At 38.6% G+C, this 25,541-nt stretch overlaps 1 protein-coding gene across 1 annotated transcript in view; it reads right to left on the minus strand.

The window, feature by feature from the left end:
* Positions 1 to 1,386: 1,386 nt before the first annotated feature.
* The window catches only part of NTMT2 (N-terminal Xaa-Pro-Lys N-methyltransferase 2), a 32,539-nt gene continuing 8,384 nt past the window's right edge, over positions 1,387 to 25,541 (minus strand). Inside the window, exons 2-4 of the mRNA XM_028123015.1 lie at positions 15,451 to 15,623; positions 2,634 to 2,883; positions 1,387 to 1,658 (exon numbers count right to left, since the gene is read on the minus strand). Of these exons, the coding sequence (XP_027978816.1) occupies positions 1,387 to 1,658; positions 2,634 to 2,883; positions 15,451 to 15,623 (695 nt within the window). The remainder of the gene's footprint in view (positions 1,659 to 2,633; positions 2,884 to 15,450; positions 15,624 to 25,541) is intronic.

Below are 25,541 nucleotides of genomic sequence, written 5' to 3' on the forward strand. Positions count from 1 at the left end.
CATGGTGAGTAACACAACAGGTAGAAAGTGCCAGAGGCAAACTAAGTGACTTAATTTTCAAGGACATAAATAAAACTAACACACTAATCCTCTAACAAGGTAATAAATGTTTCATAATGATTGTTTTCCTCCTAAGTTAGACCTCTGACTTACAAGTATGATTTTTATGGTTATAGCATATCCATGCAGTAGACCTTCTTTACTTAAATTGATATTTTGTATCTCATACAAGACTCAATATATATCAAGATACAAATATATGTCAATACACAAATATGTATATTTTCAACATGAAGATATTGGAGTGCCTTAAATCAGTTATATTTAAACATTCTGCTAATAAAAATTAAATTACATTTTTTTAACGATTTTAGATTTTTTTTGAGGTGGGGAGGGGCAGAGGGAGAGGGAGAGAGAAGATCCTATGCCTAGCATGGAGCCTGATACAGGACACAATCTCACAAGCCTGAGATCATGACCTGAGCCAAAATTAAAAATTAGATGCTTAAACAACTGAGCCACTCAGGTGCCCCTAGATTATTTTTAATTAAATCAATGCCTTAAATTAATCCAGTTAGCTTAGTTTTCATGGTTTATCATTTCCCTTCTCTTTCCAATGTACATTCATATAAAGAAACAGGAGTGGCTGCAATGAAGCAAGAAGTGTTGGAGGCCAATGGCTAAAATTAGATTATCAAGGACATTTACTTACATGTTCACAGCTGAAATTTCAACATATAATATTTTCTCCTGAAAGGAGACACTTCCTCATCACTGAAATGTAGACTTCTGTTATCAAATTACATCCATATTACATCATTCGGTGGTGAAATTGACCCAAAATAGAAAGTGAAACCACATATACTTTTTCTGGGAAGAGAAAGGCTAAAGAAAAAATTAAGCAATGGATTTGTTTTCATAAGATTATTTTGACTGGTGCCTTCTTAATTCGGGTGAGATTTTTGTCTAAAAGTAGTAGTCCCAAAGAGGAATGAAATTGAATGTATCTAGCATGAGGGCAAAGAAAGGGGGTCTAGACTTTAACCCACACATCCTGGGATACTCCATAATGCAAATCTTCACAGAGCAAGGCAGTTTAGAATTTGTGAACATTGATCCCTTTTCTGTTTTTGTATACACTTGTACAGTTTAGGTGTATACAAGCAGTTCTTAAAACATTTTTCCTGATGTTTCACTCTACTTATCTTCCAGAAAATCCATCAAGTGTGTGCATGTCCTTATAAAATTAGTGGAAACTTGTACATACTACATCAATCATTTCCAGACAGGCCTTGCATCTCTTCTCTCCATACCCCATGAATTATGAGGAGAGGACCTCTGTCCCAAAGCACCCTGTGCAGTCCAGCCCTACATTCCCACCGCCGATCAGAAGTGTCCATCACTGTGCAATGCAAATATCCACACTGGGATGCACTGCTCTGGAAAGCCGTCCTGCTTCTCCTGGCCCAGCACCACCAGCCCACTCTTCCTAATGAGGCTCCAGAGGATGTCTATGTCCTGAGTCACACTGCTGTCAGAGAGATCGAAGAGACAGCCCTCCCAGGCCACGTTGTCCTTCAGTATGATGACACCATTTTCTTTCAGGCCAGCTCCGCACCAGGAAAGAAATGCAAGAACGTCTTTATCAGTCAGGTACCCTACAGATGAGGCCAAGTAGATGGGGGAACAGGATGAAATGGTGAGTGGGAGGAAGGAGAGTAGGAAGGTAAGAAAGACCACAAGGCTAAGAATAAGGAGACCATTTGTTCACTCATCCATGAATTATTTAATAGCCTGAATTGGTCTAGTTGCAGGGGACTTTGAGAATTTAAGTAAGAGGACAGGTATCCTCTCTGAGGAGGTTCCATGTCCCATCTATAAAATAGGTATTCAGGGCGCCTGGGTGGCTCAGTTGGTTAAGCGACTGCCTTCGGCTCAGGTCATGATCCTGGAGTCCCAGGATCGAGTCCTGCATCAGGCTTCCTGCTCAGCAGGGAGTCTGCTTCTCCCTCTGACCCTCTTCCCCCTCATGCTATCTCTCATTCTCTCTCTCTCAAATAAATAAATAAAATCTTTAAAAAAATAAATAAAATAAAATAGGTAGTCAACTAGCTAGTCTATCTACCTCACAGGCACAAAATAAACTATTGCCTAGCCCAAGAGTCCTTGCCATTGTCCCCGGACAACCTAATTTTGTCATCACTCCTCTGTGTGTCCTAGACACACACACTCAGACCAAATTCTAATTCATTGCTACCTCATTTCCTGGAAATTTAAATCTAAGACAGTCTAGTTCTGCCAATAAATGGGGATAAACTTTTTTTGACTCCACTTTTTAAAGTTTTTCAAGTATTTGGTTTTCTTCTTAGAGTTAAGTTGGTACTAAGGTATTCCATCATGGGAACTTTCAGGCTTGTAGCAGAGGATCCTAGGGGAGAGATTGGGAGTACCAGAGCTTTGGAGGTTTCTATGATTCCTAAGTCTAGCTAACTGCTCTAAGCACAACTACAACTATATCTCCTTTTACTTTACTCTTTTTGCTTCCTCTCCATAAATCCTCAAATTAGCCCCCGGTATTGTCTTCTCTATCTGGGAAGGGGAGAAAGGCAAATGTTAGACCATGTAGGACTAACCAGAGATCCACTGAATCCAGATGACATCATATCTGCCCAATGGGGGTGTAAATTCCTGCAGGCTGTGGCAGTGGTAGCTTTCTACCTTGTCCCCATTGACCTGCAGGTAGTTCTGGGCTTCCAGGAGGAACGATTCTGTCATGTCCACCAGTTCCATGCTGTTGAAAACCGGCAACAAGACATGCTTGCTGACCCTTCTTATCCCAGAGCCGCAATCCAAGGTGCAGTCTGTCCCAGCTCTCCCAGGGCCCTGCAGAAAGGTACCTTGTGGAACACTTCAAATACAGACATTGACCCTGAGTCTAGGATACTCCAATAACCTCTTTAAACCAACTTTATTTTGGTCAGTATCATGTAATAAAATGCACTATTTTAAATGTACCATTCAATGAGTTTGAACAAAGTATACAGGCATGTACCCACTACCATGATGAAGTTCTAGAACTTCCAGTTACCTTTTTCAAAAAATATCCAAATTTGCTAGTTTTCACTTTCTTTATTTTATCCAAATAAAGGTCTTCAAAAGAATTTCAAAGTAAGATTTTAAAAAATAATATCTTAGGTCTAAAAACTCGGTAATTTTCTCAAAGAAATGGGCCACTGAAAGCCCTTTAAAAAGAGAATTGTATTAATTGCAAATTCAGGTCAAGCCAACAGCTAAATGGACCTGCAGGGTAGCTTACTGTTTAAAAAAAGGAAGGAAGGAAGGAAGGAAAGAAGGAAGGAAGGAGAAAGGAGGAAGGAAGGAAGAAATAGAGGGAGGAAAGAAGAGGAGAGGAGAGGAGAAGAAGGGGAGGGGAGGAGGGGGGAGGAGGAGGGGAGAGGAAATGAAAGGAAAGAGAAAAGCAAAGCAGAGAGAGAGCCTTTCAGGCCAGAATTTTACTTCAAACCCAGCCCTGATGACACACAGCACAGTCACATGGATAGAAGGTGTTTGCAGCAAAGTCTCCTTGTCTCTTTTCTTGCTAGATATTGTCTTCTGCCTTTGTAAGAGAAACTACATGGTTTACTGGGCACAAATTCCCCCTTAAATTGTTTTTATAAAGTAGGTCTGTACACTAAATCAACTGGAGGTGAAGGATGGATAGATAGGTGGTGCAGGGGCAAATCAGCCAGTGAAAACTTTCTCAAACTTGCTTCTACATGAACAGACACTTCTCAAAAGAAGACATACAAATGGCTAACGGACACAAGAAAAAATGTTCATCATCATTAGCCATCAGGGAAATTCAAATCAAAACCACACTGAGACACCACATTACACCAGTTAGAATGGCAAAAATTGACAAGGCAAGAAACTTCAAATGTTGGAGAGGTTGTGGAGAAAAGAAAACCCTCTTACACTATTGGTGGGAATGCAAGTTGTTGCAGCCACTTTGGAAAACAGTGTGGAGGTGCCTCAAGATGTTAAAAATAGAGCTAGCTACCCTATGACCCAGCAATTGCACTACTGGGTATTTACCCCAAAGACACAGATGTAGTGAAAAGGAGGGCCATATGCACCCCAATGTTCATAGCAGCAATGTCCACAATAGTCAAGCTGTGGAAAGAGCCGAGATGCCCATCAACAGATGAATGGATAAAGATGTGGTCCAGATATACAATGGAATATTACTCAGCCATCAGAAAGGATGAATACCCAGCTTTTACATCAACATGGATGGGACTGGAGGAGATTATGCTAAGTGAAATAAGTCAAGCAGAGAAAGTCAATTATCATGTGGTTTCACTTATTTGTGGAACATAAGGAATAGCATGGAGGACATTAGGAGAAGGAAGGGAAAATGAAGGGGGGGAAATTGGAGGGAGAGATGAACCATGAGAGACGATGGACTCTAAGAAACAAACTGAGGGTTTTAGAGCAGAGGAGGGTGGGGAGATGGGTTAGCCCAGTGATGGGTCCTAAGGAAGGCATGTATTGAATGGAGCACTGGCTGTTATACACAAACAATGAATCGTGGAACACTACATCAAAACCTAATGATGTACTGTATGGTGACTAACATAACATAATAAAATTAAAAAAAAGAAAAAGAAAGAAGAAAAACACTTCCTTCTATAAAGTAACATACATAAACACAGACATATACATAGACACATAAATATATGACCAGCTGAAACTTTGAGATACATATTATTCAGTCTCTAAATATTATCTTGTCTAGATTACTTGGTCATAATTGGGATGACTGCTAAATATGTTTTGTGCTAGAAATTACAGTAATAAGATATTTATGTTGCCAATCAAGACCTTGAGAAACCTACTCTTGTTTTCACAGCAACTAAAGACTTTAAAAAAAACATTTGGCTGAGGACCAAGAGGTGATGTTTGAGCAGAAGGAAACAACAGAAATGCTGCTTTCTAGCCCACCCAAAAGGCCTTCTTTACAGCAATAAAGGCACAATGAAGAACAAAAACTGAAGCAATTGTAGCTTCTTTTCAAATGGAATCATAATATCCATGATTTATCAAGTGCTTATACATAGAGGCTCTTTGCATCTGTAATAATTATAATAATCAAAACAATTCTATCAAATAATGATTATTCCCAGGTTTGAAGCTGAGGAAACTTAGATTTCTAATACCACACAGCTAATGGCAGAATTAGGACTTGAACAGGGAACTGTGTGAATCCAAAAACAGTTCTACCTTAGTGTTGTCACCTCAAGTGCCCCCTCAGATTCGCTTGGTAGTATCTGTCTAATGCTATGTTGAAAAAAATTGTAAGGCTTCATTGAGACTCAATGAAGGAAAGAGTTCTGTGATTGACTAGTAATGTCTGCCATGAGTATGTGAAAGGGTAGTGGTGGTACATGTGCCATGGATTTGCCATTCCTACTTACACTATGTCACCTCCCTCATTCAGATATTATAATGTAAACTAAATCAGAAAAATTAAAAGGCCTAGGCTAAAGGTTTATGTTGTGAACACCATAAAGAAACACTTTTAAGTAAATCTGTAACATAAACAAGATGGGGAAAGTATAGGAAAATTCATTTAGGCTACTGAAAATGATGTTAGTAGAAATTTATATGCTCAATTAGAGATTATAACTACAAATTTTTCTTATCATTACTTGGCCTTAAAGTCTCTATGGATCATGTTGCTCGCATTATTGTAGCAAGTGGTCTTAGAATTAGAACCACAGAAAGATAAAGCAAAGAAGGCTCAGAGACCTGTGCCAGAGGAGTTTAGATGATAATAGCTGATCTCCTTTATCTCAATGAACTAAATAAACACAAAGCTGCTCTGGTTAATGGGAGGTAGGGCCTCACCCACTCACCCTCCCTATCATTCTCCCAATAAGACCTTGAAGGATCTCAGCAAAACCCTAGCGTTTTTAAAGCACTCATGTCTAATTTCCCTACTTTTTTAGACAAAGAAACCGAAGCTCAGAGAAGCGAAATGTTTGAAATAGAATTCCTTTGAAAATTCTCACCTTCTGATTTGTATTTTTCTCCAATTTAGATGTGTGATATTTGACTATAGTTACTTCTGTAACAATGGTTATTTAAAAATACATTAAGGTAACTTTTACCCTAATTCTGTATTCCACTAGCCTCTCACCACTGTTGCTTAGTTCTCTTTATTCTATTCCACTAATGTACTGGCACTGCCTCCCCTATCTTGGCACCGAATTTCTCTCTCTCTCATTCACATGCAGCTCCTCTGGGAAGGAGTATTTAAAGATGGATGTCAGGGACATCTCCTGCCTCTTGGATACCATGGCTGCCCCTACTGAAACCTGATGTCTTTCCATGAATGTGATTAGACCTACACACAATGTATGAATTCAAAACAAGATGTTTTGTTATTTTCTTTTTTTAATTGAAAAACACTTTTATTATATAATGACTTTGAAAAAATATTACAGTTGAATATTGTGCTTATTTTTTTATTATGTTCAGTTAGCCACTGTATAGTACATCATTAGTTTTTGATGTAGTGTTCAGTGATTCATTATTTGCATATAACACCCAGTGCTCATCACAACACATTTTGTTATTCTTTTTTTTCTTTTTTTAATAATAAAGATTTTTTCCCATTCCTTGATTTTTTTATTTTATTTTATTATGTTATGTTAGTCACCATACAATACATCATCAGTTTTTGATGTAGTGATCCACGATTCATTGTTTTCATATAACACCCAGTGCTCCATGCAGTACGTGCCCTCCTTAATACCCATCACCGGGCTAACCCATCCCCCCACAACCCCTCCCCTCTAAAACCCCCAGATTGTTTCTCAGAGTCCATAGTCTCTCATGGTTCATCTCCCCCTCTGATTTTCCCCCCTTCATTTTTCCCTTCCTTCTCCTAATGTCCTCCATGCTATTCCTTATGTTCCACAAATAAGTGAAACCACATGATAATTGACTTTCTCTGCTTGACTTATTTCACTTAACATAATCTCCTCCAGTCCCATCCACGTTGATGTAAAAGCTGGGTATTCATCCTTTCTGATGGCTGAGGAATATTCCATTGTATATATGGACCACATCTTCTTTATCCATTCGTCTGTTGAAGGGCATCTCGGCTCTTTCCACAGTTTGGCTATTGTGGACATTGCTGCTATGAACACTGGGGTGCATACGGCCCTTCTTTTCACTACATCTGTGTCTTTGGGTAAATACCCAGTAGTGCAATTGCTGGGTCATAGGGTAGCTAGCTCTATTTTTAACATCTTGAGGCACCTCCACAGTTTTCCAAAGTGGCTGCAACAACTTGCATTCCCACCAACAGTGTAAGAGGATTTTCTTTTCTCCACAACCTCTCCAACATTTGAAGTTTCTTGCCTTGTCAATTTTTGCCATTCTAACTGGTGTAATGTGGTGTCTCAGTGTGGTTTTGATTTGAATTTCCCTGATGGCTAATGATGATGAACATTTTTTCATGTGTCTGTTAGCCATTTGTATGTCTTCTTTGGAGAAGTGTCTGTTCATGTCTTCTGCTCAATTTTTTTTTTAAGATTTTATTTATTTATTTGACAGAGAGAGAGATAGTGAGAGCAGGAACACAAGCAGGGGAAGTGCGAGAAGGGAGAAGCAGACTTCCTGCCGAGCAGGGAGCCCGATGTGGGACTCTATCCCAGGACCCTGGGATCATGAGCTGAGCCGAAGGCAGACGCTTAACGACTGAGCCACCCAGGGGCCCTTCTTCTGCCCAATTTTTGGATTCTTTGTTTTTTGGGTGTTGAGTTTGAGAAGTTCTTTATAGATCTTGGATACCAGCCCTTTGTCTGTAATGTCATTTGCAAATATCTTCTCCCATTCTGTGGGTTGCCTCTTTGTTTTGTCGACTGTTTCCTTTGCTGTGCAAAAGCTTTTTATCTTGATGAAGTCCCAAAAGTTTATTTTTGCTTTTGTTTCATTAGCCTTTGGAGATGTATCTTGAAAGAAGTTGCTATGGACGATGTCAAAGAGGTTACTGCCGATGTTCTCCTCTAGGATTTTGATGGATTTCTGTCTCACATTGAGGTCTTTCATCCATTTTGAGTTTATCTTTGTGAATGGTGTTAGAGAATGGTCGAGTTTCCTTTTTCTGTGTATAGCTGTCCAATTTTCCCAGCACCATTTATTGAAGAGACTGTCTTTTTTCCATTGCATATTTTTTCCTGCTTTGTTAAAGATTATTTCACCATAGAGTTAAGGGTCCATATTTGGGCTCTTTATTCTGTTCCATTGGTCTATATGTCTGTTTTTGTGCCAGTACCATGCTGTCTTGGTGATCACTGCTTTGTAATATAGCTTGAAATTGGGCAATGTGATGCATCCAGGTTTGTTTTTCTTTTTCAACCTTTCCTTGGCGATTTGGGGTCCTTTCTGATTCCATACAAGTTTTAGGATTGTTTGTTCCAGCACTTTGAAAAATGTCATTGGAATTTTGATCGGGATGGCACTGAAGGTATAGATTGCTCTGGGTAGCATAGACATTTTAACAATGTTTATTCTTCCAATCCATAAGCATGGAATGTTTTTCCATCTTTTTGTGTCCTCTTCAATTTTTTTCATGAGTGTTCCATAGTTCCTAGAGTATAGACCTTTTGCCTCTTTGGTTAGGTTTATTCTGAGATATCTTATGGTTTTTGATGCTATTGTAAATGGGATCCTTTCTCTAATTTCTCTTTCTACAGTTGCATTGTTAGTGTATAAGAAAGCAACTGATTTCTGTGCATTGATTTTGTATCCTGCCATATTACTGAATTGCTATATGAGTTCTAGTAATTTGGGGGTGGAGTCTTTTGGGTTTTCCGCATAAAGTATCATGTCATCTGTGAAAAGAGAGAGTTTGACTTCTTCTTTGCCAATTTGAATACATTTTATTTCTTTTTGTTGTCTGATTGCTGTTGCCAGGACTTCTAGTACTATGTTGAACAATAGTGGTGAGAGTGGGCATCCTTGACGTGTTCCTGAACTTAAGGGAGAGGCACTCAGCTTTTCCCCATTGAGGATGATATTTGCTGTGGGTTTTTCATAGATGGATTTTATGAACTTGAGGAATATTCCCTCTATCCCTATACTCTGAAGAGTTTTAGTCAGGAAAGGATGCTGTATTTTGTCAAATGCTTTTTGTGCCTCAATTGAGAGGACCATATGGTTCTTCTCTCTCCTCTTATTAATGTGTTCTACCACATTGATTGATTTGCGAATGTTGAACCACCTTTGCATCCCGGGAATAAATCCCACTTGATCATGGTGGATGATCCTTTTAATGTATTGTTGGATCCTATTAGCTAGGATTTTGTTGAGGATTTTGGAATCCATATTCATCAGGGATATCAGTCTGAAATTCTCCTTTTTGATGGGGTCTTTGCCTGGTTTGGGGATTAAGGTAATGCTGGCCTCATACAATGAGTCTGGAAGCTTTCCTTCTGTTTCTGTTTTTTGAAACAGCTTCAGGAAAATAGGTACTATATCTTCTTTGAATGTTTGGTAGAATTCCCCCGGGAATCTATCAGGCCCTGGACTCTTGTTTTTTGGGAGGTTTTTGGTCACTGCTTCAATCTCGTTACTGGTTATTGGCCTATTCAAGTTGTCAATTTCTTCCTGTTTCAGTCTTGGCAGTTTCCAGGGGGGCATTCATTTAATCCAGATTGCTCAGTTTATTGGCATATAGTTGTTGATAATAATTTCTAATAATTGTTTCTATTTCCTTGGTGTTAGTCATGATCTCTCCCCTTTCATTCATAATTTTATTAATTTGGGTCCTTTCTCTTTTCTTTTGGATAAGTCTGGCCAGTGGTTTATTGATCTTATTAATTCTTTCAAAGAACCAACTTCTGGTTTCATTTATCTGATCTACTGTGTTTCTGGTTTCTAATTCATTGGTCTCTGCTCTAATCTTAATTATTTCTCTTCTAATGCATGGCTTAGGCATCACTTGTTGCCTTTTCTCTCGTTTTTTAAGGTGTACAGTTAATTGGTGAATTCGGGATTTTTCTATTTTTTTGAGTGAAGCTTGGATGGCTATGTATTTCCCCCTTAGGACTGCCTTTGCTATATCCCATAGGTTTTGGACCGATGTGTTTTCATTCTCACTGCTTTCCATGAATTGTTTAAGTTCTTCTTTGATTTCCTGGTTGACCCAAACATTTTTGAGCAGAGTGGTCTTTAGCTTCCAAGTGTTTTAATTTCTTCCAAATTTTTTCTTGTGATTGAGTTCCAATTTTAAAGCATTATGGTCTGAGAATATGCAGGGAATAATCTCAATCTTTTGGTATCGGTTGAGACCCGATTTGTAACCCAGTATGTGGTCTATTCTGGAGAAAGTTCCTTGTGCACTCGAGAAGAATGAGTATTCTGTTGTTTTAGGGTGCAATGTTCTGTATATATCTATGAGGTCCATCTGGTCCAGTGTGTCATTCAAAGCTCTTATTTCTTTGTTGATTTTCTGCTTAGATGATCTGTCTGTTGTTGAGAGTGAAGTACTGAAGTCTCCTACAATTAATGTATTGTTATCAATATGACTCTTTATTTTGGTTTACAGGTGGCTTATGTAGATGGCTGCTCCCATGTTGGGGGCATAGATATTTACAATTGTTAGGTCTTCTTGTTGGATAGACCCTTTAAGAATGATATAGTGTCCTTCTGTGTCTCTAACTACAGTTTTTAGTTTAAAATATAATTTGTCTGATATTAATAATTGCTACCCCAGCTTTCTTTTGAGGTCCGCTGGCATGGAAGATGGATCTCCATCCCTTCACTTTCAGTCTGGATGTATCTTTAGGTTCAAAAGGAGTGTCTTGTAGACAGCATATGGATGGGTCCTGTCTTTTTATCCAATCTGCAACCTTGTGCCGTTTTATGGGAGCATTTAGGCCATTCAGGTTGAGAATGATTATTGAAAGATATGAATTTATTGTCATCATGTTGCCTATGAAGACCTCGTTTTTATAGATTGTCCCTGTAAATTTCTTTTCTATATCACTCTTGGGGTCTTTCTCCTTTTATAGAATCCCCCTTAATATTTCTTGCAGGGCCGGCTTAGTGGTCACATATTCTTTCAGTTTCTGCTGGTCTTGGAAGCTCTTCGTCTCACCATCCATTCTGAATTGCAGCCTTGCCGAATAAAGTATTCTTGTCTGCATGTTCTTTTCATTTAGTACCTTGAATATGTCTTGCCAGGCCTTTCTGGCTTGCCAGGTCTCTGTGGATAGGTCTGACATTATTCTGATGTTCCTCCCTCTGAACATAAGGAATCTCTTCCCCCTTACTGCCCTTAAGATGGTTTCCTTGGTTCTAAGGTTTGCAAGTTTTACTATTACATGCCAGGGTGTTGGCCTGTTTTCCTTGATCTTGTCCTCTCTGCCTCTAGGACACGAATGTTTGTTTCATTCTCCAGATTAGGGAAGTTCTCTGCTACGATTTGCTCAAATATATCTTCTAGTCCTCTCTCTAAACGTTCCAATTATTCTGACATTGGAATGTTTCATGATGTCACTTATTTCTCTGATTCTATTTTCATGGATTCTGAGTTGTTTTTCCATGGCCTCCTCTTTTCCCTTTTTATCTATTAAATGGTCTTCCAGGTCACTAATTCATTCTTCTGCCTCACTTACCCTAGCTGTTAGATTATCTAGATTAGATTGGATCTCATTGATAGCATTTTTAAGTTCTGCCAATTCAGCTTTCATTTCTGCCCTTAGAGACTCTATGTTGCCATTAATCAATTTCTCCATTCTAGCTATTGTCTTCACAACTGTTAGCCTGAATTCCTTCTCCAACATCTTGGTTATATCTGAATCCATTTTTAAGTCAGTGGCATAAGTCATAATCCCTGAGTCTTTCCTATTTTGGGGGTTCCTCCTCCTAGTCATTCTGTTGAGGGTTGGTTGAGGGAATGTATAGAATCCAAATTATTGACCACAACCCAAGCAAGATGCACCTGTTTTCTAGGGACCTTAGGGTGCTAGCCTCTTGTCTCCCAACCTGTCTTCTGGGGGAGGGGCCTGCTACACTGTTCTCAGGCAGCACTGTTTGGGCAGAGTTGCCCTGTCCCCTGTGGTGGGGGATGGGCTCAGTGAAAACCAGTTTTTGGGGGCTTTTGTTCTCTGGCAGCTTTCCCTGGCAGCTTTCCCTGTCTCTTCCAAGAGTCAGAGCAGAAAAGAACGTTTCCAACCCTCTGCCTCAGAGCAAAGAGATTGCAGTCTGTTCTTCAGTGAGCTCTCCAGGCCACACTATCTCCGTTTCTGTCTGTGCTGCTATAAACTGCTGTCCTGGGTTGTGCGCCCCTCTTCAGTGCTCCCAGTCCTCACCTCCAGGTTGGGGTATGTCTCTGCCCTTTGTGCTTCTAAAGCCACTAGCCGCCCCCAGTTCGCCTGGCAGCCCAGCCACTCCAGGGTTCCGTCTGGGGAGCTGCCCTAAAGTCCTTTCCCCACCGCTACCAGTCTGCAAGTCTGTGCCCTGTCACCAGTGTGGGAGGCTATTGTTCACTGATAGCTGATGGCCAGGCTCCCTCCCCCTGCTGTTTATCCTCTGATACCTGCCTGAGGAATCACGGCTCCCCCTTCGTACCTCGAAACCAACTGCCTGTAATATTCTGTTTGTAGAGATCTAGATCTATCTTCTTACATCTCAGGCTTATTTTGTGGGTGTTCAGAGTGGTCTGGTAGACATCCAGCTCAATTCTGGGGCTGGCTGGAATAGGGCACCCTACTCCTCTTCCATCTTTTCCCATTTTGTTAGTTTCATTGACACTTATGATGCTTTCTTCCTACGTATGGATTAATATAAAATAGCAAAATTCTCTTAGGAATTTCATTTTAGTTTTGATTCTGCCTATATATTTTGTTTTGAAGAAGATCATTTTAAGTTCATCTAGTGGAACTTAAAACTAAAAGGAAAGTGTTAAATGCCACTGTATAAAAACCATGAAATAGAACAAGTCAGACCTAGAGCTGCAAGAGGTCAAAAGATAAATACCATCAAATACTGGTCACTTTTTATAAATTGCTGCTTTTAGAAAGCTAAAACTGAGGAAAGTTATCGGCCATGCCATTGACATCATCTTGGTATCATTTGTTTATTTGCTAAAGTAAACATATTTGTAACAAGTTTAAAAACCTTTTCCCACTGTCCTGTGTCACTAAGTGGTGAAAGGAAAACAAAACTTTAAATTAAACAATCTGCCTTTCCCCAGTTGACATAAGGATAAATCATGTCAGATACTCATTCCCTAGCTCCTTGTACCTTGACCTGGTTACTAATTTAGCAGATTATTAAGGTCAAAGGACCAAAATATCATTTCTTAAAAAAGACTGTTTGTACTTAGTTAGAGGTCATGGTTTCACAATGAGCCTTGTCTACTAAGAAGGACTCCTTATATTTGTTTGAAAAGAGCAGGTTTTTCTTTTCCAACATAAATATGCAAGCATAAGGCTGTTTCCTTTCCCAGGTCCATGGGCGTGTGCATGGGCTCTGTCTGACCAGCATCCTTGTGGTCAGCTTGGCATTCCACATGGAGTGACAAGACAGCTGGATTACTAACTAAGCTTCTTAAATGCACTGGGATCAAAGTCGGCCTCACCACAAGGCAAGCAGGAGGGATTACTTTCGGCCAGGCTGGAGGAGAACTGAGGTCTGTGGTACACACACACACACACGCCCACACACACACACGCACACACACCCACACACACACACACACACACACACAAAGCAAGGATTTTTCCGCTTCATGAGACAAATGGGAAAAAAAAATATGTTCTGGTTAAGAATAAAGAGTTTGGTGTCAGAAGACCTGGTTGGGCTTTAAGTCCCAGCTCTCTCTTACCACCTGCATCACCTTTGCAACTTATTTAACATCTCCAAACCTCAGTTTCCACAACGCAAAAAAACAAGGATAATAATAGTACTGCCCTTCTAGAATTCTTGTGAAACATAATCAAGACAATACTTCTAAAGTGCTTAGCAGATTGACTATCTCAGAAAAACCTCTCCATGAAATCAGTCAGCAATACTGATTAGAAATATTCCAGGTTTCCCTGATCTATAAACAGCCATGGCCATCATCTTCAGCCTTATAGTCCTTTGTAGCTACAGCTGATGCTCACACACGTCGGCCCCAGTGGGTGCCCCATCCTGATCCAATTCTTTCTGCTCGGGCACTTGGTGCTCCAGGGAGGTTGGATACGAAGTGAACCTCACCTCAACACTAGGGATATTCTTAAGAGTGTGCTTCTAAGGAAGTTGACAACCTAACCCAAATATTTATAATGTTTCTTTTTTTTTACATTTTTTATTTAAATTCAATTAATTAACATATAATGTATTATTGGTTTCAGAGGTACAGGCCTATGATTCATCAGTCTTATATAATACCCAGTGCTTTTATCAGAATAAAATGGGCTCCAAATTTCCAATAGATGACTTCAAAATGATTTGGGATGAAACTTGTTTGCCAATTAAAACTTTGTCTTTAGTAGGACCAACAGCAGCTTTATTGTTTCAGCAGCTCTATTAAGTTTATTCTAACAACTAAATAAAGTTTCTTAAACTGTAATGAATGCATTTTATGAAAGCCTGTTATTATTAGTAGTAGAAATAAAGTAGATTTATTGGGTGATAATTATTTACAACAAAACAAGCACTTGATACATATCTAATTTGATCTTCACATTATCCTGAGGTAGGTTCTATGGTTATGCCCTAGTCACAGGTGAGAAAACTGAGACTTAGAGCATTTAAGAAACAATTCCAAGGTTGCTTATACCCTAAGTAGAAGAACCTAATGACTCTGAAGCCCAGGATTTTGGCCACTACACTATACAGTCTGTCTCCATATGATGGGGAAGCAAGGAAATAGTTTCACCCAAGACCAGAGCTACAAAGAGATCATATTCTTTCAAGGCAAAGTCTGCACTATGTATTTAATAATATGAAGAGATTCTACTGTACTTATTATTTTAAAACCAAACACAAGCATGCATTTCCTTACTATATTAAATTTGTATTACAGGAAATCAATAAATCGCCCCAGGATCCCAAATAGCATGATCGCTCATCAATCATTTGGGTGTCAACTGTTTCATCTGTGAGACTCTAAAAAGAGATGTCTTCTTAATCCCCAAATTATTATATTAGCACTGCTAGTTCACCTTCCTCTGAAGCATGAGAGATTAGCTGGTACTAGGATGATGAAATGCCAAGTGGTTTGATGCAACCCATCCTTTCTGAGTATCTTAAAACAGGCTTTCAGGCTAAACTCTTGACTGAGTTATATGTCTTCAATATGACTTAAATGACAACACAGAAACATGTGAGCTCAATGTTTGCAATGACTTTGCTTCCTTATCAAGCTGCAGTTGAATAACTCACCCCAACAAATTTCCTAAGAAATTCCTGAGAAGCCCGGATATCTGGGTTAGACAGTTCAGTGAAATTTCCCATCATCTCTTCTGTAGCAGGTACTTCTTGGTAGAAAAGTTTAGCTCTGGCATAGACCTGCATCTCACCATTGATGACTTGACTTGTTAATGCATACAATTTCACTGCAAATGAAATATTATTAACATTTATTAATATTAATATGACAGGACAAATTAAAACTTATCATATATTGAATTGCTTCTTAGAAGTCTCTGAATTTCTGCTGTGGAGGAAAGGCATAGTCAGAAGATCTGGGTTTGAGTTCTGGTTCAGTGACTTACTCATTATGGAACCTTAGGAAAACTTCTTAACCCCTCCGATCTTCAGGTATTTCATGCATAGTGGCATTTTCATGACTTACTAACTCTATAGTTTAATGAAACTTTAGCTTCTTACTGTATTTTTTAAAAGTTTAACAGCATTTGCTATACTAGAACGAAGAACGTCACAAGTTTCATGGTGAGTTTTATCTTTGAGCTCCAAATGTTTTATGAGAATTTAATCATTAGTCCTTACTTCTAATCACAAGTTACATTCAGGGTAGCTATTTTTTTTTCACCAATTTTTCAAGCAACTCATACTGAACTATCTCTTTGTACCAACATTACAGAAGATGTGCTTGAGATCTTTCTTCTGAAAATAAAATAATAAAAAAAGATGAAAAGATTTATCGAGCAACTATCTATACCAGCTAGTGTGTTACACACATTCATATATACTATGTCACTTCATTATTTAAGAAACCATATGAGATATTATTTTAAGACATTTATTTTTAGAAAAACATACATTCCAATTTCTGAAGAGTAAATGTGGATGCATGTGGGTTTTTTGTAGATGAAAATGCACCTCTTCAGATATGAAATCTTTTCATTAGAAGACATTCAGGAGGAAATGATAGAGAGTGGATGAAAGGAAGGAATTTCTGTTTCAAGACTGTAGGCTGAATACATGCATTTGTCTTCCTTTTTTCCTCATATTCCCCCCAAATTGTTTTAATAAACTCAACACATAACAGTGAAGAAAATGAGAGGGGAGCCCCTGATGGATTCATGATTTCAACAAATGTCTGGAAGAAAAAAGCAGATGGAACAAAGCTAAAAGGTTTTGCAGCCTTGGATAGATGCAAAAGGAAATAAGAGTTAATCAAAAATCTCTCTACAAGGCAACCAGGGAGAAGACAAATGCACCTCCCAAGAGCAACAGGCAGCACAGCTATAATCCTGGGTGTGGGAGTGTCTTCTCTAAAAAAATTGTTTTAACTTAATTGCCTAAGGAGACCTAAAGCAGTTAGTGTTAGGATCCTGGAATACTACTCATTTTACCATATAGATGACTCCAAGCCTCTCATCTGCTCACACAGATCAGAGTATGGTCAGATCTACCTGCACATGTACAGCTCCTTGTCATCTTTTCTATTCAGGGAAGACATATTTAACAGAGGAAACCTTCCCCATTACCTAGAATCATTGAACCTGTCCTTTATTCCTAACTATGGATAAAAAATGATTTCCAAACACATGGGGGTAAAACAGCAGTCTGAAAGAAAAAGATAGAGATAAAGTATTAGAAATGACCCCAAAGGAAATAGAAATAGTTCAGGAAATGGACGAGAATTTAAAACAAAGCTAAACAGAAAAAATATATCCTTGGAGAGATATGAGAACTGGTGCATCCATAAATCAAAAATAAGATTCCAAGAAAGTGATAATTTGAAGAATAACAAAGAATTCTTAGAAATTAAAGTTTTGATTACCAAAAACTTTGGAATAGAACATTGAATAAATGTGTCAGAACATAATAAAAAGCAGATATGAAAAACTGAGATAAATAGATTAGAGTTATAAAGACAATTCAGGAGGCCCAAACATCAAGCCAATTAGGAATCTCAATAACCAAGAAATGGAAGGAAGAAAATTATTGAAGAAATAATAGAAGAAAATTCCCCAGAGCTGAAAGTGATTGTAGGGTCCAACAAGTACTGAGCAGCATGGATTTAAAATAATAATAATAATAATAATAATAATAATAAATTAAGTAAAAGCCACATTTACACAAATCCTTAGGAAATTTCAAAACACAAAGAGTAAGAATCCTAAAAGTAGAAGATCCTAAAGCTATTTAGAACGAAAAAGGTGACTGACCCTCAAGGACGGTTGCCAGATTTAGCAAATAAAAATATGAGACAAGCAATTAGTTTTGAATTTCATATAAACAATAAAGATTTCTTAGTATATGTATACTTGAAATGTTGTATATTGCACAGGGCATACTTATAAAAAAATATTTGTTGATCCTTTTAAATTCAAATTTATCTGGAGTTTTATATTTTATCTGGCAAATATATTCAAAGGACTAGAATCAGGCTTATAACATAGATCTCATCAGAGCAGTGGGTGTTATATGCAACTAATGAATCATTGAATACTACATCAAAAACTAATGATGTACTATACGGTGGCTAACTGAAAATAATAGAAAAAGAAAGAAAGAAAGAAAGAAAGAAAGAAAGAAAGAAAGAAAGAAAGAAAGAAAGAAAGAAAGAGAAAGAAAGACTAGAAAACAGGGGCACCTGGCTGGCTCAGTCAGTAGCACGTGACTCTTGATCTGGGGATTGTGAGCTCAAGCCCCATATTGGGTGTAGAGATTCCTTAAAAATAAAATCTTTAAGAAAAAAATAAACACTAGAAAACAAAGAAGCAATGTCATCAATATTCTGAGAGAAAATGATTTTGAACCTAAAACTTAATACCCAGTCAAACTGTGAAAGAATATTTACCCACCATGGATTCATGCTTCAGAAGTTTCTTGAAGCTATATTCCAAACCAATAAGGGTTAAAATCAAGAGAAGATATGTGTCAAAAGATAATGAAATTAACCCAGGAATCCAATGAAAAGAAATCCCAAAATGACAGATACTTATCAGATCTAGAAAGAAATCAGTCTTTATTACAACAGAAACTATAGGCTTCAGAAACATAAGTTCATCCAGAAGTAGAATGAATTGGATTCTAGGCAATAGAGTAAGTAAGAATCAAAGAGATGTTAGTGATATCCTAAAGAAGATTTTTTTTTTATCTCAAGCGTCACAAATAAAAGACAGGTGAAAGCTCCAAGCAAAATATATAACAGTACAAAAATGTTATGATCAGGATATAAAGCAAATCAAAATAGACATAATTTTCAGTAGAAAGAGTATAAGAAAAGAGAATCTATTTAACCTTAACTAGAATCATTTTTCATCAGGTAACACCACAGTTGCGAAATTGGACTAATGCACTGCTTGGCTCTTGATTGAATAACAATTACATAGTCCCAAATTTTGATTCTAAAAGTTAAAAATCCAACAAACACCATTTATAATGTTTCATCATAATACATTCCATCTGTGGAGTTACACCGGTATTTTCCAACTCAAAGACATCGGAGCCAATTTTTGGACCCTTGAATGGTCCTGAGTTTCCTGAAAGGGATATAAGAATCATTTCCAATGTATATTTTCTAGAGACTAACAATATTATATACTATAGCTCCATATATATTAACTGTTATAGATTGTTTTTTAATATAAATCTTTTAAAAGTATTAAATATATAGATGCCTTTTTGCCATTTTATACACATACTAACAACTGACTGAGAAAATACATTAAAAGGAGAGTCCTCAGGTTCAAAACATTGGGAACCACTACCCTACACCAATCTCTCTCCCCTAACACTTAGTAAAGTATTGTGTAAACAGCAGGTGGCTCAATAAATTCTACAGGGATGACAAAAATCAAGTATAGCCATCCCAGTAACACATGAGTGCTCCAAATTCTTCTATATGTCTCAGAAAACCAAGCTAAGAAATCACAGCTCATAGAGTCTTCCCCAAGTTGCATGCTGCCCAGGATCACAAGCAAGCCACAGGCCAGTACTCTCGTTGATCCAACCAAAGCAGCAAAGCAGCCACACTCATCATCACCTGCTTAAGTCAACTAGTTGGTGAAGTCTATTAAAACCCTTAATCTGGAAATGGGAATGGTCCATTATGCCAGCAACATTTAGACCACAAATGAATGCCAAGCCCAGCAGGGGTCAGACTCAATGGGTAGGTTTTTATGGTTATGGGCTTGAGTTCTCATTTTCACCTAATTGACAGGAGCATTTCACTAAAACGATATATGAGGTGTCATGGCAAGCCCCAGGTTCTCCTTTCTTGATAACTCCCGCAATGGTGCAAGTTGACTCAGATAAGGTAATCAGTCATCAGCCTGTGCTTTTTTATTATAGAAATACATCTAGCAGCTCATTCTTGTAGGATTGCAATGCCTCTGTGAAATTTGGGGTAGTCTAAGACAGAGTTCTTGATAGAGTTCTAGTCGTTCTTGATATAATATGGTACTTATGTCTTGTCCTACATTATGGGCTGAACTCCCAAGACCCTTGCAATGGTTTACTTGTTACAAAAAGGAAAGTAGTACATAAGGTGATTTGCCCTGAAGAAGAATTTGGATCTTGTGAACTCTCTAAGGAAAATTTTGTTAAACGCTAAGCACTTATGTCTGCTGAGTATCTTCTTGTCTTTTTCTTTCCATTTCCTTCCTTTTTTGTATTTCTAAATGGTTGGTTGAGGTTATTTTACACTTCGTTTCAGATGTTAAAACTGTTTGTCAACTGAAAAGTGATCTGAGAGGATAGGTAGGTTAAGTTTAGACATTTAGTTTGAAATGATTTGAGATAGGATATTAGATCATGTTAGCCTTTTATTTATTATTTTTTTTTAAAAAGCCCAATTAGGAGATGGCTTTATGAAGGGTAAGACCTTCCATAAAAGAGATTTGCAAATGAGCACTTCCCAATATAGCCATTAAAGAATTAATGGTAAAAATGGAAAGAAGGAAGGAAGGAAAGAAAGAAGGGAGGGAGGGAGGGAGAAAGTATCTAGGTACCATGGAATATTATTCAACCAATAAAAAGAAGGAAATCCTTCATTTATGACAACATAGATGGACCCTGAGGGCATTATGCTAAGTGATATAAGTTAGACAGGGAAAGATAAACACCTTATATGTGGAATCATTAAAAAAGTGAACTCATTTCTATTTTTTTCACTAGCAGGGGAGAGTGGGAAGTAAAACTTTATCAGTGTTTCTGGTGGAATCCAAAGGTCTGGTGTGTCATAATACTAGAATACTTGTCATTATCAAGTCTTGGAATTGCCCTGAGGGGCCCTCTAAGTTTGATTTGCTCCCTGAATGCTTTAGGTGTCTGGTGTTTTTTATCTCTAAAATAATGCACTACCTACCTTGAAAGTTTTAGAGGGCTTCTTCTTTTTCAGCTGAGGGCTAATTCAGTTGTTCCTAATTCTTTCCAGGTTTGAACACAAATGAGGTGACCAAAGGGAGGGCAGGAGGGACAGCACACTTTCCCCACTTCAGCAAGGATCTACCACCCCACGTCACATTCCCTACCCACTTGGCTGAACGTCTTCCCAACTCTCTATTCCTACTTGAGCATTCCACCTCACCTATTATCAAATTTTAGAAGTCTAGAAGTCAGGCCAAGATAGTAGGGACAGATTTCTCGTGGGGAGATTTGCATCGGAAGAGTCAGACACTGATTCAGCAGTCACCCACATGTCCTGTGCACCTCTGCTGCGTCCTGTGGGGGTCGCTATCACTCTATTTCTATATTCCACAAAAAATCTCTCTGTAGGTCTCTCTCCTACACTGAATTATTCAGGATAAGTCTGTATCTTACTTGTTTTTGCAACCCAGCACTTACCATTATCTTAACACATAGTTGGCCTCTTTCCACAGACTAAATGAATATTGTCTCACTTTTTGTTCTTTTAATAGCATACAAGTTCAACAAAGTAGAGAGTGGCTAGAGGGAAAAGCTGACATAAGTGACACAAGTTACACTTTTCAAATAGTTTATAAGATATCTATCCTCCTAACTAGGCATACCCATATAATAAAAAAATAGTAACTACCATTGATCAAACATGGATGTATGCACTACCAATGCTTAGTGTTCATATCTAACAGAATAGGTAAGATGGATATTATTACTATGGAAGAACACAAGACAGCAAGAGGTTACCTAAATTACCCAAGATCGAGTAGCTAGTGAGGACACAACTGGAATTTAAACCCAGGTCTATTTAAATCCAAAACCCATATCTCATCCTTCTCATGCCATGTGTGTATCTAAAAGCCTGCTAAATAAAAAAGGAAGTTATCTGGTTCTCCACTTCTTTAAACCAAAATAATCTTACAGCATCTGCATTGCAAAAGTAATGGCAAACGGGGGGAAGAGCAAGATGGCAGAGGAGTAGGAGACCTAAATTTCATCTGGTCCCAGGAATTCAGCTGGATAGGGATCAAACCATTCTGAACACCTACAAACTCAACAGGAGATCAAAGAAAAGAATAGCAAAACTCTCTGAACAGAAAAGCGGCCACTTTCTGGAAGGTAGGACATGAGGAGAAGTGACTCTGAGGTGATATTTGGGAGGCTAGATGGCGGGGGGAGGGGACCTCCATCAGCTGCTTCTGGCAAATGATAGAGAGCGGAGCACAAAATTGGAACTTTTAGAAGTCAGCTCTGCTGAGGGACGTCGCTCCAGTGGCTAAGCAGAGGGTGGAACCCTCACTGGGACAGTGTGGTCTCAGGACCCTCAGGGTCACAAAAAGGTCAGGGGTGCCTGAGTGCGGCAGAGCTCCCAGGTATCGGAGCAGGGAAGCCGGCTGCAAAGATGAAGCCAAGGAGCAGGCTCTCAGCTCGGGGTTGCCATAAACCATGATCCGCGGCACAGTCAGGCCTCTGCTTTTCCAGCAGGGACCCAACAAGCGACAAATCTGGGGAGACTCCCCTTCCTCCCCTGGGAGGAGCAGTGCTAGTGCACCACAGGGATCTGCTGGGTTTGGAGACTCTACACAGGGTCGGGTGCCAGAGATAGAAATGCTTGGTCACAGGCCGGGTGAGCATGGAGTGTGGCCGGAGACCGGGGAGATGGGAGTGATTGACTGCTTTTCTCTGGGGGCGCACTGAGGAGCAGGGCCCAAGTTCTCGGCTCCTCCAGGACGGAGATTGGGAGGCCGCCATTTTCACTCTCGTCCTTCAATGCTGTAAGGAAAGCTTGCAGGGAACAAAAGCTAAGGAGAGCAAAACCAAGCAGATTACTTAGCCCGGACCAGCAAGGGCAGGGCAATTCCGCCTCCAGCAAAGACATCTGAGAACCACGGCAACAGGCCCCTCCCCCAGAAGATCAGCAAGAACAGCCAGCCAAGACCAAGTTTACTGAGCAATGAGAATGGCAGAATTCCAGCGCTAGGGGAATACTGCACATAGAATTCATTTCTTTTTTCCTATGATTCTTTAGTCTTTCAAAGTTAAATTTTTTTTAACTTTCCTTTTCTTTTTTTTGAATTTTTCTTTTTCCCTTTTTCAACCAACATCTTATCAATCCTTTTTTTAAAAAATCTTTTTTATTTTTCATATTTACAGTCATATTCTATCCCTTCATAGTAGTTACCCTTATTTTTGGTATATATATAAGTTGTTCTCTCTTTAAAATTTTGGGATAGTTTCTTCTAACAGACCAAAATATACCCTAAATCTCTAGTGTATGGCTTTATTCTAGTCTCCCGCCAGATCACATTCTTTCCCTCTTTTTTTTTTAATTCCTCTTCTTTTGTCAACCAACTTCTTATCTTATCAATTCCTTTTATAAAATCTTTTATAATTTTCATCTTTACAGTCACATTCCATCCCTTCATCGTACTTACCCTTATTTTTGAACATACATAAGTTTTCCTTTCTTTAAAATTTGGGAGGCACTTTTCTTCTAAGAGACCAAAATATGCCCAAAATCTAGTGTGTGGCACTGATCTATGCAACAGCCTGATCATATTTGATCATATTCTGGTGTTTGTTTGTTTGTTTGTTTGTTTTCTTTTTTCTTTCCTTCCCTTTCTTTTCTCCTGGTTTCAGGTCTCTTCTGATTTGTTTAGTGTATATTTTTCTGAGGTTGTTGTTACCCTGTTAGCATTTGTTCTCTCATTCATCTATTCCCCTCTGGACAAAATGACAAGACAGAAAAAAGTCACCTCAACGAAAAGTACAAGAGGCAGTACCAACTGCCAGGGACCTAATCAATATGGACATTAATCTTACTAATGTAAGATGTCAAAGCTAGAGTTCAGAATGACGATTTTAAAGATACTAGCTGGGCTTGAAGAAAGCATGGAAGATATTAGAGAACCCATTTCTGGAGAAATAAAAGAACTAAAATCTAACCAAGTCGAAATCAAAAAAGCTATTAATGAGGTGCAATCAAAAAGGGAGGCTCTAACTGCTAGGATAAATGAGGCAGAAGAGAGAATTAGTGATATAGAAGACCAAATGATGGAAAATAAAGAAGCTGAGAAAAGGAGAGCTAAACAACTACTGGATCACGAGGGCAGAATTTGAGAGATAGGTGATACCATAAGATGAAACAATATTAGAATAATTGGGATCCCAGAAGAAGAAGGGAGGGGCAGAAGGTATATTGGAGCAAATTATAGCAGAGAACGTACCTAATTTGGGGAAGGAAACAGGCATCAAAATCCAGGAGGCACAGAGAAACCCCCTCAAAATCAATAAAATTAGGTCAGCACCCCGAAATCTAATAGTAAAACTATGAGTCTCAGAGACAAAGAGAAAATCCTGAAAGCAGCTCAGGACAAGAGATCTGTAACCTACAATGGTAGAAACATTAGATTGACAACAGACTTATCCACAGAGACCTGGTAGGCTAGAAGGGCTAGCATGATATATTCAGAGCACTAAATGAGAAAAATATGCAGCCAAGAATACTATATCCAGCTAGACTGTCATTGAAAATAGAGGGAGAGATAAAAATCTTCCAGGAGAAACAAAATTAAAGGAATTTGCAAATACAAAACCAGCCCTACCAGAAATATTGAAAGGGGTCCTCTAAGCAAAGAGAGAGCCTAAAAGTAACATAGACCTGAAAGGAGCACAGACAGTATACAGTAACAGTCACCTGACAGGCAATACAATGGCACTAAATTCATATCTTTCAATAGTTACCCTGAATGTAAATGGGCTAAATGCCCCAATCAAAATACACAGGCTATCAGGTTGGATTAAAAACAAGACCCATCGATATGCTGTCTGCAAGAGACTCATTTTAGACCCAAAGACACCCCCAGATTGAAAGTGAGGGGGTGGAAAACCATTTACCATGCTAATGGACACCAAAAGAAAGCTGGGGTGGCAATCCTCATATCAGACAAATTAGATTTTAAACCAAAGATTGTAATAAGAGATGAGGAAGGACACTATATCCTACTTAAAGGGTCTCTCCAACAGGAAGATCTAACAATTGTAAATATCTATGCCCCTAACATGGGAGCAGCCAATTACATAAGGCAATTAATAACAAAGGCAGAGAAACACATCGACAATAATACAATAATAGTGGGGGACTTTAACATCCCCCTCACTGAAATGGACAGATCATCTAAGCAAAAGATCAACAAGGAAATATAAACTTTAAACACACTGGACCGAATGGACTTCACAGATATATTCAGAACATTCCATCCCAAAGCAACAGAATACACATTCTTCTCTAGTGCCCATGGAACATTATCCAAAATAGATCACATCTTAGGTCTCAAATCAGGTCTCAACTGGTACCAAAAGATTGGGATCAGTCCCTGCATATTTTCAGACCACAGTGCTTTAAAACTAGAACTCAATTATAAGAGGAAAGTCGGAAAGAACTCAAATACATGGAGGCTAAAGAGCATCCTAGTAAAGAATGAATGGGTCAACCAGGAAATTAAAGAAGAATTAAAAAAAATTCATGAAAAACAATGAAATGAAAACACAACTGTTCAAAATCTTTGGGATGCTGCAAAGGCAGTCCTAAGAGGAAAGTATATAGCAATCCAAGCCTTTCTCAAGAAACAAGAAAGGTCTCAAATACACAACCTAACCTTACACTTAAAGGAGCTGGAGAAAGAACAGCAAATAAA

The sequence above is a fragment of the Eumetopias jubatus genome, unplaced genomic scaffold, assembly GCF_037043125.1.
Source record: "Eumetopias jubatus isolate StellerSeaLion01/CBP00866 unplaced genomic scaffold, mEumJub1_p1.0 scaffold_12, whole genome shotgun sequence".
NCBI lineage: Eukaryota > Metazoa > Chordata > Mammalia > Carnivora > Otariidae > Eumetopias > Eumetopias jubatus.